General features: G+C 51.0%; 8 protein-coding genes across 8 annotated transcripts; 4 read left to right on the forward strand and 4 right to left on the reverse strand.

The window, feature by feature from the left end:
• Window positions 1-168: 168 nt before the first annotated feature.
• BCR37DRAFT_349043 (transcription elongation factor) lies at window positions 169-1,089 on the forward strand (the record flags this gene model as incomplete). Its single annotated transcript, XM_040867893.1, has 2 exons — window positions 169-436; window positions 482-1,089. 2 exons carry the CDS (start codon window positions 169-171, stop codon window positions 1,087-1,089), a joined length of 876 nt encoding a protein of 291 aa, XP_040724248.1.
• Window positions 1,040-3,189, reverse strand: BCR37DRAFT_381030 (uncharacterized protein). Its single transcript, XM_040869600.1, has one exon. The coding sequence runs from the start codon at window positions 2,735-2,737 to the stop codon at window positions 1,202-1,204; it is 1,536 nt and encodes a 511-aa protein (XP_040724249.1). The 5' UTR covers window positions 2,738-3,189; the 3' UTR covers window positions 1,040-1,201.
• On the forward strand, window positions 2,865-3,533 carry BCR37DRAFT_381031 (uncharacterized protein). Its single transcript, XM_040869601.1, has 2 exons — window positions 2,865-3,188; window positions 3,229-3,533. Exons 1-2 carry the CDS (start codon window positions 3,044-3,046, stop codon window positions 3,360-3,362), a joined length of 279 nt encoding a protein of 92 aa, XP_040724250.1. The 5' UTR covers window positions 2,865-3,043; the 3' UTR covers window positions 3,363-3,533.
• A 321-nt stretch (window positions 3,534-3,854) lies between these two features.
• Window positions 3,855-4,685, forward strand: BCR37DRAFT_348942 (Alpha/Beta hydrolase protein; the record flags this gene model as incomplete). The annotated part of the gene is made up of 1 exon (XM_040867883.1): window positions 3,855-4,685. One exon carries the CDS (start codon window positions 3,855-3,857, stop codon window positions 4,683-4,685), a length of 831 nt encoding a protein of 276 aa, XP_040724251.1.
• Window positions 4,686-4,904: 219 nt separating this feature from the next.
• Window positions 4,905-7,550, reverse strand: BCR37DRAFT_65379 (bifunctional catalase/peroxidase). The gene has a single exon (XM_040872421.1). The coding sequence runs from the start codon at window positions 7,395-7,397 to the stop codon at window positions 5,124-5,126; it is 2,274 nt and encodes a 757-aa protein (XP_040724252.1). The 5' UTR covers window positions 7,398-7,550; the 3' UTR covers window positions 4,905-5,123.
• A 141-nt stretch (window positions 7,551-7,691) lies between these two features.
• BCR37DRAFT_403053 (methylmalonate-semialdehyde dehydrogenase mitochondrial precursor) lies at window positions 7,692-9,299 on the reverse strand (the record flags this gene model as incomplete). Its single annotated transcript, XM_040871964.1, has 1 exon — window positions 7,692-9,299. The coding sequence occupies one exon, from the start codon at window positions 9,297-9,299 to the stop codon at window positions 7,692-7,694; it is 1,608 nt and encodes a 535-aa protein (XP_040724253.1).
• Window positions 9,300-9,675: 376 nt separating this feature from the next.
• BCR37DRAFT_348962 (Nramp family manganese ion transporter) lies at window positions 9,676-11,151 on the reverse strand (the record flags this gene model as incomplete). The annotated part of the gene is made up of 2 exons (XM_040867885.1): window positions 9,676-9,809; window positions 9,864-11,151. The coding sequence occupies 2 exons, from the start codon at window positions 11,149-11,151 to the stop codon at window positions 9,676-9,678; spliced, it is 1,422 nt and encodes a 473-aa protein (XP_040724254.1).
• Window positions 11,152-12,663: 1,512 nt separating this feature from the next.
• BCR37DRAFT_388103 (uncharacterized protein) lies at window positions 12,664-13,207 on the forward strand (the record flags this gene model as incomplete). Its single annotated transcript, XM_040870590.1, has 2 exons — window positions 12,664-12,746; window positions 12,796-13,207. The coding sequence occupies 2 exons, from the start codon at window positions 12,664-12,666 to the stop codon at window positions 13,205-13,207; spliced, it is 495 nt and encodes a 164-aa protein (XP_040724255.1).
• Window positions 13,208-13,383: the final 176 nt, after the last annotated feature.

Raw genomic sequence — 13,383 nt, forward strand, 5'->3', positions numbered from 1 at the left:
CTTTTGCTCTAGAGTATGGGAGTGTCTGCCCATCTCGTTGGTTTGTGACTGTTCTATTTCTCTTTTCTGTTGCGACACGCTCAAGACAGACAACACCGCACTCTCTCTCCCTCTCTGCTCCTCAGCTAGTCTGCCCTACCCGCTGTCATGGCGCCCTCAGCAACCATGATGAGCAACAAGGACATCATTGAATCCTCGAGCGCTCTCCTCAAAGCACTCGACAATCGCAGCTACAAAACAGCCACCGATATCCTTGCCACACTACGGACACGCGTCCTTGCTTCTGATTCAGTGCTACGAGATACAAAGATTGGCTTGACGGTGGGTAAGTTGCGCAAGCATGAAGATAAGCTTGTTGCAGCAGCAGCGACGGAGCTTGTCAAGAAGTGGAAGAATGAAGTGACGTCTGCCAAAGCGCCGAGTGGGACGACTGAGAGTACGTCAACACTCAAGAAGCTTGACAAGGCGAAAGCGACAGTAGCGAGCGCGACAACAGCGACGGGAAAGGAGGACGGAAAAGCGACAGATGGAAAAAATGCGGCAGCATCGACGAAGACGCCGAGAACGGTGGATACAGACAAAATCCACTATGCACTACTCAATGACGCCGTTCGCAATAATTGCGTCAAGCTGGTGTACAATGGTTTGGCGATTGACTCGGATGAACGGCCGGCAGCGATACTGGAAAAGGCACGCGCTCTGGAAGCGACGGTCTTTGAACAATTCGATCGGAAAGCAGAAGCTGGATACAAACAAAAGATTCGTTCGTTGTTCCTCAATCTCAAGGGTAACAACATCTCACTGAGGCACGACGTACTCGATGGGACACTCTCTGTGGAGAGGCTAGCAGTCATGACTGCCGATGAAATGGCATCCGATGAAGTGAAAGCACGCAACGAAGCACTACAAAAGGCAAACATCTTCAATGCAATGGCAGCAACCGCGCAAGTAGCGAGTACAGACATGTTTCAATGTGGCAAGTGTAAGAAGCGCGAATGCACATACTACCAGATGCAAACACGTTCTGCTGATGAGCCGATGACGACGTTTGTGTCGTGTACATTCTGTGGCAATAAGTTCAAATTTTGAGCAAGCACGCCAGTCTGCGACGCTCATCAAGGCTGGTTTCTTCTTGAGCGATTGATTGCCACATTGACAAGTGGTCTGAATTCGCATACACTAGGGACATCTGGCTAGTAGTCTAGACATACTTGTACGGTCTTGGTAGGATGGGCTGTCTTGATGTGACATACATACCACCTGGCGTTTTGACTTGGATTGTTGCTGTACCCTTCCACAATGCAACGCTGATGAAACCGAGATCCTGGAAGACGATATCAATAGCATTGGCGCCACCGCCCATTGGAGAGCACTCCACTGTCGATTCCCATGCTACTTCAAATGCAGGCACGGAAGAATGCCTTACCTTGACTTTATCCGAACGCTTGGGACCAAGCTTACAGACGCCTGCATCTGAGGCAAGGATTTGATCCGGCTGAGAGGTCGTGGGTGTCTTGATTTTATGAGGTTGTAACGGCAAGTAGATCGTCAAGAGAGCACAGTTCGAGGGTTCATCAGGATGAACCGATTTGACTGTGATTTGCACAAGCCCACCCAAGACCATCGATCTACCAGCGGCAAGGGGTAAAGTTTTGGGTCGAAGCAATTTGTGTGGCAAGGCTTTTGCAAGGCGATCTAGCTCAACGAATTGAGAGAGACCAGGGTTGAGGACGCCAGGGAGGTCAATCAGATTACCCTTCTCACGGCCGGACAGCAACAGCGATGGGAACGAATACATTGAAATGGCAATAGCGCCAAGAGTCGTCCCTGGAATGTGGCTCGTCGTTGGTAGGCGCAGTTTTAAATTTTTGGCTTGCTTCTTGTTGAGGTCGGCTTGTCCTTCCTGTCGTTTGAGGGCATTCAAAATACTTGACTTGCCGGCATTCGCGGATCCTGTAAAGTAGACATTGCTTCCGGGTCGTCGTTTGCGAATCGCTTCAGCCAATTGATCAAGGTGCCAGCCCTTGATGGCAGAGACGACCAAGATGGTTGTGTTTTCGTCATCTTGCGTCGCCTTGTATTGGTCGCGCAACATCTGCTTGAAGCGGGGTGCGAGTCCTGGCAGCTTCTTTGGCTGTCGTACAATCACATCAATGCGATTGAAGACGTGGATGACGTGAGGTCGAGAACCGATATGTTCTCTCAGGTTAATGAGTGACATGGGGAAGTCCATGCAATCAATAACATTGACGACAAGCGAGTCTGGGTCACTGCGAATTTCCTTAAAGATGTCAAAATTGCTGATTTTCTTCTCCCCTTGTCTGCCCATCAAGCCGCTGTGATAGTGTATTGAATGACACCGTGTACAAATTTTCTCCATGCGAACCTTCTCTGGCTTTGTATATTGCCAGTCATCTGGAGCGAGTGGCAGCATTTCACCACGCATGTCTTTATCAAGTGATGCCATCGCTTGGTCAAAGACAGACTTTTCCTGGGCCTTTTTGATCTCCACCTCGGGCGTGGGTATTTGACTGATGGCAGATTTGATGAAGCCTGGTTTTGAAGGAATGTTGGTGACGGGGGCACCACAGCCTGGACAGATGGGTATTGCTTTAGGAGCAGACGCGTAGGAGCGTATTCGTAAAGCAGTGTTATGAGCGAGCCATGATCTTTTGGAAGATGAGATCAGAGAGCCTACTCGAGCAATTTGGAATCTCAAGCTAGCATTGGAAGACATCGGGAGAATAAAATGACAGAGGAGCTTCTTGGCTACGCAGACATATGAGGCAAGTCAGAGTAGCTTGAAGAACAAGCTGGCCAAAAGAAAAGTTTCCTACCACTTTTAGCCGAATGAAACGCCAGCAAGTGAACCAGCAGCTGGGCACCCCGAGTTCAATCGACACCCTCTCAAACAGCTCTTGACTTTAGCCGTCGTTCAACTCTAAGTCTTTGCTGCAGAAGCTCAGACACTCATCCTTTGTGCTGCTCTGTTACTGAAGTCCGACTTTGCTAGCTTCAACGGTCCTTCTTTTTCGAGACACACATGTCGTCTTCTTCACAGCGCTTACCGGATATTGGCCCTAGCCGTATCTCTGGCTCAGTCTTGAGCAAGCTCTTGTTCTTCTCAGCAGCAATGGTCCTGTTGCCTTTGTCTTCCTACTATCTTTCCTTGAACTATGTCTTTTCTGGTCCGATCACCATTGAAACTGGAGCATCGCTAATACACAGGCTACAAGACTACATACGCTGCCATCGTTGCCGCAATCATGGCGAATGTTGTTCTTGTTGGCTATCTCATTGTAGCCTTTCTGGAGGACGATGGGGAAGGTATTGAGAAAGGCCAGCTGAAGAAGGCTCAATAGGCGATGCTGCCATGCACGACAACTGGAAGCACTGCATGTAGATAGAGTAATGAATTTGAATCCTACATCTGCTCATTGTCGGGTCAAGTCTCGTCGTCACTCCTGGCAGATAGGCCAGGTGATCTGGCAGTGGTGGGTGACTACGCTGTCTTCAGTATCCCAATCGACGTCGACCAATCACCACATGTGCTATAATTCTTGATGAACAGCCTTCGCAAGCAAGCGCTTGCCAATAGTGGCTCGCTGCGACCTCTTTATGAAGACGAAGATGCAGAGCAGGCAGACATCGCTACAATCGACTCAAATGAGCGAGAAAGCTCACTGGCTCCTCCTAGACCTCTGCGCATCCCGCCAAGGCTCCGAAACCTTGAGCCAATCTCTTGGCAAGACAGCGGCAGCTTCACAGAACAGCTCAAGATTCCTTCAAAACGTTGCTCAGGCCTAATGTTCAATGTTCTGGCGCGGCGAGCGACTGAAGATCCTGGAAGCCTGATGCAGCCAGTGTACTTTTGCTTTGCTCATGGCGCTGGCAGCTCCGCCATGTCCTTTGCTACTCTCATCAAGCATCTCAAGGATGCGTGTGCAGAGAATAAGACATCAGCAGGCTTCTTGGCGATGGACTATCGAGGTCACGGCGAGACCGGCTTCACCGTGTCTTCAAAGGAGCAAATTGAAGACTACAGCCTCGCCACGATGTGCGATGACTTCACAGAGTGTATGACGGCAGCTCTCGAGGTGGTTGCAGAAGCAAAGCCAGTCAGTTGTATACTGGTCGGACACTCACTCGGAGGGTCGATCGTCACAACTGTCGCACAGATGGGAGCCCTACCCTCCTGCAATGCGTTCGTTGTACTCGACGTGGTCGAGGGCACAGCGCTAGACGCTCTACATTCTACAAGCCAAATCTTGAAGCAGCGACCAGCGAGCTTTGCAGACATGTCTGAAGCAATCGGATGGGCGCTCTCGAGCAGGATAATCAGTAATCAAGTCTCTGCACGTTCATCAATACCCGCGCTGCTTCGCAGGTCGCCAGAGAGCAAACGACTCCTTTGGCGGCATGATTGGAAACCCACACAAGCATACTGGCAATCCTGGTTCCAAGATCTATCAAGGAAATTTCTCTCTGCGTCGAGGTCACTTGGCAAACTACTGATTCTGGCGGGGACTGATCGGTTGGATAAACCGTTGATGATTGCGCAGATGCAAGGAGCGTTTCAGATGAATGTCATTCCGGGAGCTGGCCACTTTGTTCATGAAGACGAGCCGTGCAAAGTGGCTCACATTATCGCTGCGTTTGCTGATCGCTTTGGCAAGAGTTTGTGATGAAGACAAAGTCCCGCTGACCATGAAGGAGCAACATATACATGAGATGATCCTACCAAAGTACTAAGCTGGTTAATGAAGGCAGCAGAAGGCTGTCTTGTTATTTTCATCAACTAAAGCTAGAAGCAGGAAGGTAGGAAGATAAGCAAACAGGGTCAAAGTCCCAAAGCCTTTGAGGAGAAGAGCCTAGCCAAGCGCGCCGTAAGATGTCTTGGATTGTTGTAGCGAGAATAAGAGAAGAGACTTGCGGCAGAAGAAAGCAAACAACTGTTGAAGATGCTGAACGAGTGATTCCATGTTCGGAAGACGAGGCCTTGATCGGTCGTTGTGGTTGCGCACAAAAGTATATTCGCGAAATTTAAGCAAGGGAAGAAACACCTTAAAGCCAAGAAAGCGCACTTGCAGTCAGTTCGTGACAACTGGCACATTGCTAATTGTCTATAACTTCGGGTCATCTGCTTTGTGAATCGGTAGATCAAAGCGATCCAAATCCATCACCTTGGCCCAAGCCTTGACAAAGTCTTGCTTGAATTTGCCCTCACCATCACGAGAGCCATACACTTCAGCAATGGCGCGCAGTTCGGCTTGAGATCCAAAGACAAGATCAGCACGAGTGCCTCGCCACTTCTTCTCTCGTGTCTTTTGGTCGAATGCCTCGAACTGCTCCTGGCTATCGCTTGTTGCTTTCCACTCCAAACGCGGGTCGAGAAGGTTGACAAAGAAGTCATTGGATAATCGGCCAGGTTGAGCGGTGAAGACACCAAGATTGGATCCGTCAGTATTAGCATTCAGTACACGAAGTCCGCCAACGAGAGCAGTCATCTCGGGCGCGGACAAGCTCAGTAGCTGCGCCCTGTCTACCAAGAATTGTTCAGTGCGGACACGGTTGGGTCGAGGACTGACACCAAAGTTGCGGAATCCATCAACGACGGGTTCGAGGTGCTCAAAGGAGTGAACGTCCGTTTGATCCTGAGAAGCATCGGTTCGTCCGGCGTTGAAGGGAACTTGTAGGCCGGAGGCCTTCTCGATGGCGGCATTGGCGCCGAGAACAATCAGATCGGCAAGCGAAACAGTCTTGTTGCCATTGTTGAATTCTCGTTGGACTTTTTCCAAGGCAGAAAGGACCTTTGTGAGCTCAGCAGGGTTGTTGACCTTCCAGTTGTTCTGCGGCTCTAATCGAACTCGTGCACCATTCGCGCCACCACGCTTGTCACCCGCACGGAATGTCGATGCAGAGGCCCAGGCAGCTTTGATGAGAGCTTCAGGAGCAACGCCAGCTGCGAGAATTGACTTTTTGAGTTGCTCAATGTCACCCTTTCCAATCATCTTACTTGCATCAACGGCAGGCACGGGGTCTTCCCAAATGTGAACCTCTTTGGGAATTTCAGGACCAAGCCAGCGAGATCGCGGACCCATGTCTCTGTGAAGCAGCTTGAACCAAGCCTTGGCAAAGGCTTCGGCAAAGTAGTCTGGGTTTTGGAGGAACTTTCGCGAGACTTTGTCGTACGCAGGGTCAAATCGCAGCGCCAGATCGGTGGTCAGCATGGTTGGCTTGTGGAATTTGTTGGCGTCAAAGGCATCAGGAATGATGAGATCTTCAGTCTTTGCGACCCACTGGTTGGCACCGGCAGGCGACTTGGTGAGCTCCCATTCATACTTGTACATGTATTCCAGGTAGTGCATGCTCCACTTTGTGGGCGTCTTTGTCCAGGTGACCTCAAGTCCGGAAGTGATGGCGTCAGGACCTTTGCCACTCTTGTACTTGTTGGTCCAGCCAAGACCTTGGGCTTCGATGCCAGCAGCATTGGGTTCATGCGACAAGTTCTCCGACACGGCGGCACCATGGCACTTTCCAAAAGTGTGGCCGCCGGCGATAAGGGCAACAGTCTCTTCGTCATCCATGGCCATACGACCAAAGGTCGTGCGGATATCGTGAGCAGCAGCCAAAGCGTCTGGGATACCATCGGGACCTTCCGGGTTGACATAGATGAGGCCCATGTGAGAAGCGCCCAGAGGCTGTTCAAGCTCACGCGAATGGATGTTTTTGTGGTCCTTCTTGTGCAGATCACCGTCAATGACACCTGCACCTGCGTGGCTGCTGACGCCTTCATTGCCGGTAGCGTAGCGAATGTCGTTGCCGAGCCAAGTGCTTTCAGCGCCCCAGTAGACTGACTCATCGGCTTCCCATGTATCGGGACGGCCGCCTGCAAAGCCTTCGGTTTTGAATCCCATTGACTCAAGGGCAACATTGCCAGAAAGCAGCATCAAGTCTGCCCAGGAAATTTGTTTACCGTACTTTTGCTTGATGGGCCAGAGCAAACGTCGAGCCTTGTCAAGAGAAGTGTTATCAGGCCAAGAATTGAGAGGTGCGAATCGCTGCTGACCCTGACCACCGCCACCTCGTCCGTCCTGCACACGGTACGTGCCAGCACTGTGCCAAGCCAATCGAATGAAGAGACCACCATAGTGGCCAAAGTCCGCGGGCCAGAAGTCCTGGGATTCGGTCATGAGCTTGGTGAGGTCTTCCTTGAGGCCTGCATAGTCAAGCTTCTGGAAATTGGAAGTATAGTCCTGCGACTCGCCGAAGGGGTTCGTCACAGGCGTGTGCTGACGAAGGATGTTGAGTCGCAGTGCCTCTGGCCACCAGTCGCTGTTCTGAGTGCCGCCGCCACCGATGTTGGCATTCTTAATTGGGCACTTGCTTTGTGACATGTTCAGTGCTTCGATCTTGTCGAGCTTGATACAATTGTGTCTGGAAGATGGTCAATGTTGGAATTGACGGCCAATGTGTTCCCTGTGCTACGGGTGAACAAGGGTCCTGTATGGTTTGTGGAAGGAAGTTGAGGGGAAATAAATTGTACGTAATAAAGGAGAAGAAGATGCCGTGGGGTAGATCCATGCACGTGTCCCGGCTCTCACGGGTGGAATTTGCCGCAGACAACTCACGACTCACGCTAGCATTGAGCAACAGGTAAAGAGTGCATACAGGACCAATATGAGCAGAACCTATGAGTTGGTAGGCATAGCCACATCGGATTTCGTAGACACGGCATCTTCATGACGCCAAAGCGACGTAACAGTCTTGAGCTGCGTGTAGAATTGCAACCCACCTTTGCCGTAAAAGTTCAGGTCTCCCAGAATAGAGCCCTTGTTACCAGTGAACGAGAATGGAGGGATAGGAACAGGGATAGGGACGTTGATACCGAGTTGACCGGCTTCGAGATCCTTCTGACAACGACGTGCCACGGCGCCCGAGTTTGTAAAGACGGCAGCACCATTACCGTACCTGTTGGCATTGACAAGGTCAATAGCCTCATCCAAAGTCTGAACATTCAAGCAAACAAGCACAGGACCGAAGATTTCTTCTTGGTAGCACTTCATGTCGGTGGTCACATTGGTGATGATGGTTGGACCCACCCAATTACCATCTGGGAAGCCATCGACCTTGAAGTTTCGGCCATCAAGCAAGATAGTTGCACCTTCCTTTTCAGCAGACTCAATCAAGCCTTCAATTCGCTGCTTGGAGTGCTTCGAGATAACCGGACCGAGATCGGTGCCCTCGACGAAACCGCCAGAGCATTTAAGAGCCTTGGCACGTTCAGTCAAGTCATGCATCCAGTCCTTGGTCTCACCCACACAAACAAGTGTAGAAAGTGCCATGCAGCGTTGACCAGCAGCACCGAATGCAGCGCCAGAGAGTGCATTGAGGGCGTGGTTCTTGTTGGCATCAGGCATCAAAATACCGTGATTCTTGGCACCCAAGTTGGCTTGCACGCGCTTACCATTGGCTGTACCGCGTTGATAGATGTACGTACCAGCCTTGTCACTACCAACAAATGAAATTGCCTTGATGGCAGGCGCATCGAGGATAAAGTCGACTGCCGGTGCTGTGCCGTGAATCATATTGAGCACACCGTCAGGCAAGCCAGCTTCTTTTGCAAGCTCAGCAAGAATCATGGCAGCTCCTGGGTCTCGCTCACTTGGCTTCATAATCAGACAATTGCCTGTGATGATGGCCATTGGTAGACACCAAAGTGGAATCATGGCGGGGAAGTTGAATGGGCAAATAGCAGCCACGATACCAAGAGGCTCGCGAATGGTGTAGGTGTCCATATCTGTTGAGACTTCGAGGTGCTCGCCGAGTTGCATTGAGGAAATACCACATGCAGATTCACAGACCTGCAAACCACGCAGGACATCACCCCTCGCATCGGCCATGGTCTTTCCTTGCTCCAATGTGATGCTAGCGGCAAGCCTGTCCCAGTTCTCACGAATCAATCCAACCAGCTTGAACATAATTTGCTGACGAGCAAGGATGGTGGTTTTGCGCCAAGCGGGGAATGCTGCCTTGGCTGCCTCAACAGCTGCTTCCATCTCCTCCTTTGTACTCTCCGGCACTCGCGTCACGACAATATTGGTAGCTGGATCATGCACATCGATGAACTTGCTCGCCTTGCTGTCCACAAACTTGTTGTTGAGGAAGTTTTGGGTGTCCTTGGGTGCTGGGTTGTCGAAATGCGATGTGATGAAGGATTGTGTTGCGAGGGATCGCTTGAGAGGTTGATAGGCCTTCATGGACATGATGCTTCTCGAGGCAAGGCGTGCTCTGTTCATGGCCTGGGGCTGTTGGAAGTTGAGGGAGTCGATGTAGATGGTGAAGTCCTTTGCGGAGGTGGAGCCGTGTGACCCGGAACACGCCGCGGCACTTGCCATCAGGGGGAGAAAGAGAACATGCTACAGTTGCTACTACCATCGCTAAATGCACGGCTCGTTTCTATCTACTCAGTCGTCCAGTCTTTAAAGGCTCAGTGCTCAGTGCTCAGTCTGGGACGGTAACCACGCCATGGCGCTTCAGGTCGACAACATCGACTGTAGCCCATCTGAAGCAAACCAAGAGCGCATGCGGGTCTGAAGACTGTCAACCTTGGAAGGGTATCGACCTCGATGCGAGTCTTCTGCAAGCATTCGACATCTCTCTTGACTCTTGGCCTCAAACTTTGGCTTGTCCACGAGCTAAAAGGATGATGAGATAGCAATTGAGCCCCGTAATGGTCAGCCATATGCCCCACCCTAGCAACTGCGTCAGCTTGCTGTTACTCATGTCTTTGCGTTCGACATCAGCTTCTTCGTGTTCTTCATCAGGCAATTCATCGTGCTCATCCAACTCACTCGTAAGACGGACTTCCTCAGACCGCCGTGGGAGTGATACCACATTGACCCTCATGATGGCAGACTTGCCTGTAAACCAAATGATTGGGAATGTAATGAATGGCAAGAGAATGGACAGCACCACTTGACTGGCATTCAATACAATAGCAAGACCAGAACGTCCAACGAGGCCAGCAACGAGGATACATGGCAAAATGGCAATACTCCTTGTGATGAGTCGTCGCAGCCAGGGCCGCATGGTCCAATTGAAGAAACCTTCTGAAACAAGCTGACCAGCCATGGTTGTGACCACACCGGCAGACTGTCCACTGGCCAGCAATGCAATGGCAAAGAGTGTACCTGCCACAGGCGACAACTTGGAACTCAACAAATCATGAATCCCAAAGAGATCCGCATCCGCTGCACCATCCACATTAAACAGCGTCGACCCCGCCACAATCAAAATGGCAGAATTAACGAATAATGCAAATGTAATGAGTGACAGACTGAGCTCAACAATGCTGTAGGGTAAGACAGAGCGCACAGCAGCCAGTGTGGGTTTGTATTTCTCCGAATCTGGCATATCGGAGATGCGCACTTCTTTGCTGATGTAACCATGTCGAATGTCGTACGCGCGCATGCGTGGCTGCGCGAGACCAGTACCCAGAATAAGAGAGTGTGGCATGACAACAGCGCCCATGATGGACAAGCTCGTGTAAATACCGCTTTTGCTGAAGGCTGTGCTATTTGGCAGATAGCCCTTAAGCACGTCTGTGGCGACAATGGTGTCGATTCGGATGAGCAGCGCAATAAAGCATGCAATGACCATAACCACCAAGATGGCAACACCAAGCTCAAAGTATCGTGTTGCTCGCATTGAACCATCTGGCCGCCATGCAAAGAGGACAATCAAGACGTCAATCATCGTGATCGCGACACCGGCCACGAGTGGTATTTTGAAGAGAATATTGAGGGCAATGGCGGTACCAATAACTTCTGCAAGGTCTGTCGCGAGGATAGCAGCCTCGAAGATCACATAGAGGATAATGTTGGCCCATAGCGGAAATTGTTGCCGGCAGAGTTCAGGCAAGTTGAGACCAGTGACGCAGCCAAGCTTGCATGACAGCGATTGGAGAAAAATGGCAAACAGATTTGTCAGAAAGAGGACAAACAGCATTTTGTACTCGAAAAGCGCACCCGCAGCGACATCTGTGCTGTAGTTTCCTGGGTCAATGTAGGAGACTGCAATGATGAAACCAGGGCCAATAAAGGTCACATACTTGCGAAGGATGCGCACGCCACTCGTTGACCAGCTCATGAGCTTATTCCGCCATAAACCTGTTGCTGCTGTCTCGTCCATACTGTGTGCGCGCCGCGTAGAAGATGTCTGTTCCGTCGATGTTCTCCGCCGCGCGCTGTGGGTCATATCTGGTGATGGCAGCCGTTGCAGGTTTTGCGCCGGGCTCTTCTCTTTGGGTTGAATGTGAATTGTACTCTGCCGTTGCAAGTCAAGCTCTATTTGTTCAATGGCCGCTGAAGGCCGCTGCGAGCGGGCAGAATCTGGTGAGCAATAGTTCATGGTCGCAGGTGCGTCAAACGCGAGCGGTCTGAGATGTGAGTCGCCGTTTTCGAGGAGATGCTGCTTGAGACAGTCAAGCGCCTATTGACGTGAGGCCTGATGCAAGGGCCTTGTCACTTGCTTCGAAGCCGAGATGGTTGCTTTGTGGAAGTCTGTCTTGTCAAGTTGTCGGTCCGGGCAATCTCGGAAAACTCGAGCCAAACGCAACTCTACATCTACATGTACACCTTGAGGGTCATATGGCCACCTTTAAACTCAATGAAGGGAGTAAGGTGTCGCTTCGCATGCTAGATTCAAGAGCTTAAGAAAACGGCAAGAAGCCCTTCAAAACCCTAGGCGCTTGAGAGGCTACATGCTCATATAAATTGGCAATGCATCCAAGCTACAGCTGGCGCCCCGCCACTTGCCCAGCTCAAGTGCAGTTGAGCCATTTGCTTATCTGCGCTGAGAGTTGAGATACCTACGCTACTTGTCCGCCGCCGGTTATCACTTTGTCAAGGCCCGGGACTTGCATCTTACAAGACTGTATAATATGCTTCTACACCGAATCTGAAGTCTTGCAAGTTGCTTTGATTGTATGCAAAGGTCAGGTTGTTTTGCAAAGCCTGGTTCCGCCAAGTAAAGTCAAGCCCTTCAGGCCTTGCGTTGCTCCCAATGTCAGGAGACTGCACTTGCTCGAGAGCAAAGCTCATACCCGTGCTGACTCAACGAGGCGTGCATGACAATCTTGGCAGCCGGAGATGAGATTGAAGTCGGAACACTGTAGCAAGTAATTCTTGCAGAATTGTCAATCATCCGATACTCAGTCACTGCTGATGGGCCAGTGATGGCTGTATGCCACGAGGTTTGGAGCACAGCCTCCTTCAGGGGTCTCGCATGTGCAGCTATTGGTGTCAAGCACAAGAGGTTGATCCAGATGTTGGAAGCAAACTTCCGTGTATTGAGCAAGAGATCAGGTGAATCAAAATTGGGCATTGGATGACAACAGCATCACGGAACGTACCTCTGGCAGATGCTTAGCAGAACAGAACCAAAGCTTTGTCGGCAAGCACGTTGAGGTAGCTGTGAAAGAAGGAGACGGAGCATCAAAAAGGGTCTCCGATCAGCTGTTTGTCGCGAACACGCACCCCAATCACCAATTCTATTTACCGCGCGATCAGAACCCCTGAAAAAGAGTCTTGCAACAACTTAAGAGGCAGGAAGGCCCACCCACCTGCTCATCCCTCTTACCTCAAACACACAGCCAGCAAAATGCAAGCCATGGTCGTGCTCATCACTTTCGTCGTCGCTGTTGTCTCTGCCCAGCTCGACAGCCTGCCGGCTTGTGCCAAGAAGTAAGAACATCGACTTAACCCTGACCCTAAAAACTGACTCTGCTTTTAGCTGTCTCAATGGCGCACTGTCTACTAGCCATTGTGCAATGACAGACGCACCCTGCTTCTGCCAAAACTCTGCTCTCATCAGCAACTTCACCTCGTGTGTTCAAGTAAACAACGGATGCAAGCCCGATGACCTTAGGACCACCGTCCAATTTGCCACCACCTTCTGCCTCAGTGCTGGCGTCAAAATCACCGTTCCTAAGGATGTGCAAGCTATTGTTGAAGGTGACTCGACCTCCTCCTCCAGTGCTTCCGGTACTCCTTCGTCCACCGCAACGGGCCTCTCTTCGAGTGCTTCGGGCAGTGCTCCCAAGCCCACATCTAAGCCTGGCTCCTCGTCCGCTACAACCAATGCAGTTCCTTATGGAATTGCCTTGCTCGCAGGATCGCTTGGCCTCGCTGCCATGATCCTCTAGGCGCTCAATGCACGCCTTGTCATGATTATACGTCCTGTTGAACACGCCAGGATGTTTTCGAGCTACTTTCTCCTTCCGAGCAAAGCGATGTAGCCTTATTCTCATCTCCCTAGTCCTTGTAATGCTTCTTCTAAGCTGCTCACAAGCCAATAGTCTGTCCTTTGACTTCTGTCGTA

This window comes from Protomyces lactucae-debilis (assembly GCF_002105105.1).
Source record: "Protomyces lactucae-debilis strain 12-1054 chromosome Unknown BCR37scaffold_13, whole genome shotgun sequence".
Taxonomy (NCBI): domain Eukaryota; kingdom Fungi; phylum Ascomycota; class Taphrinomycetes; order Taphrinales; family Protomycetaceae; genus Protomyces; species Protomyces lactucae-debilis.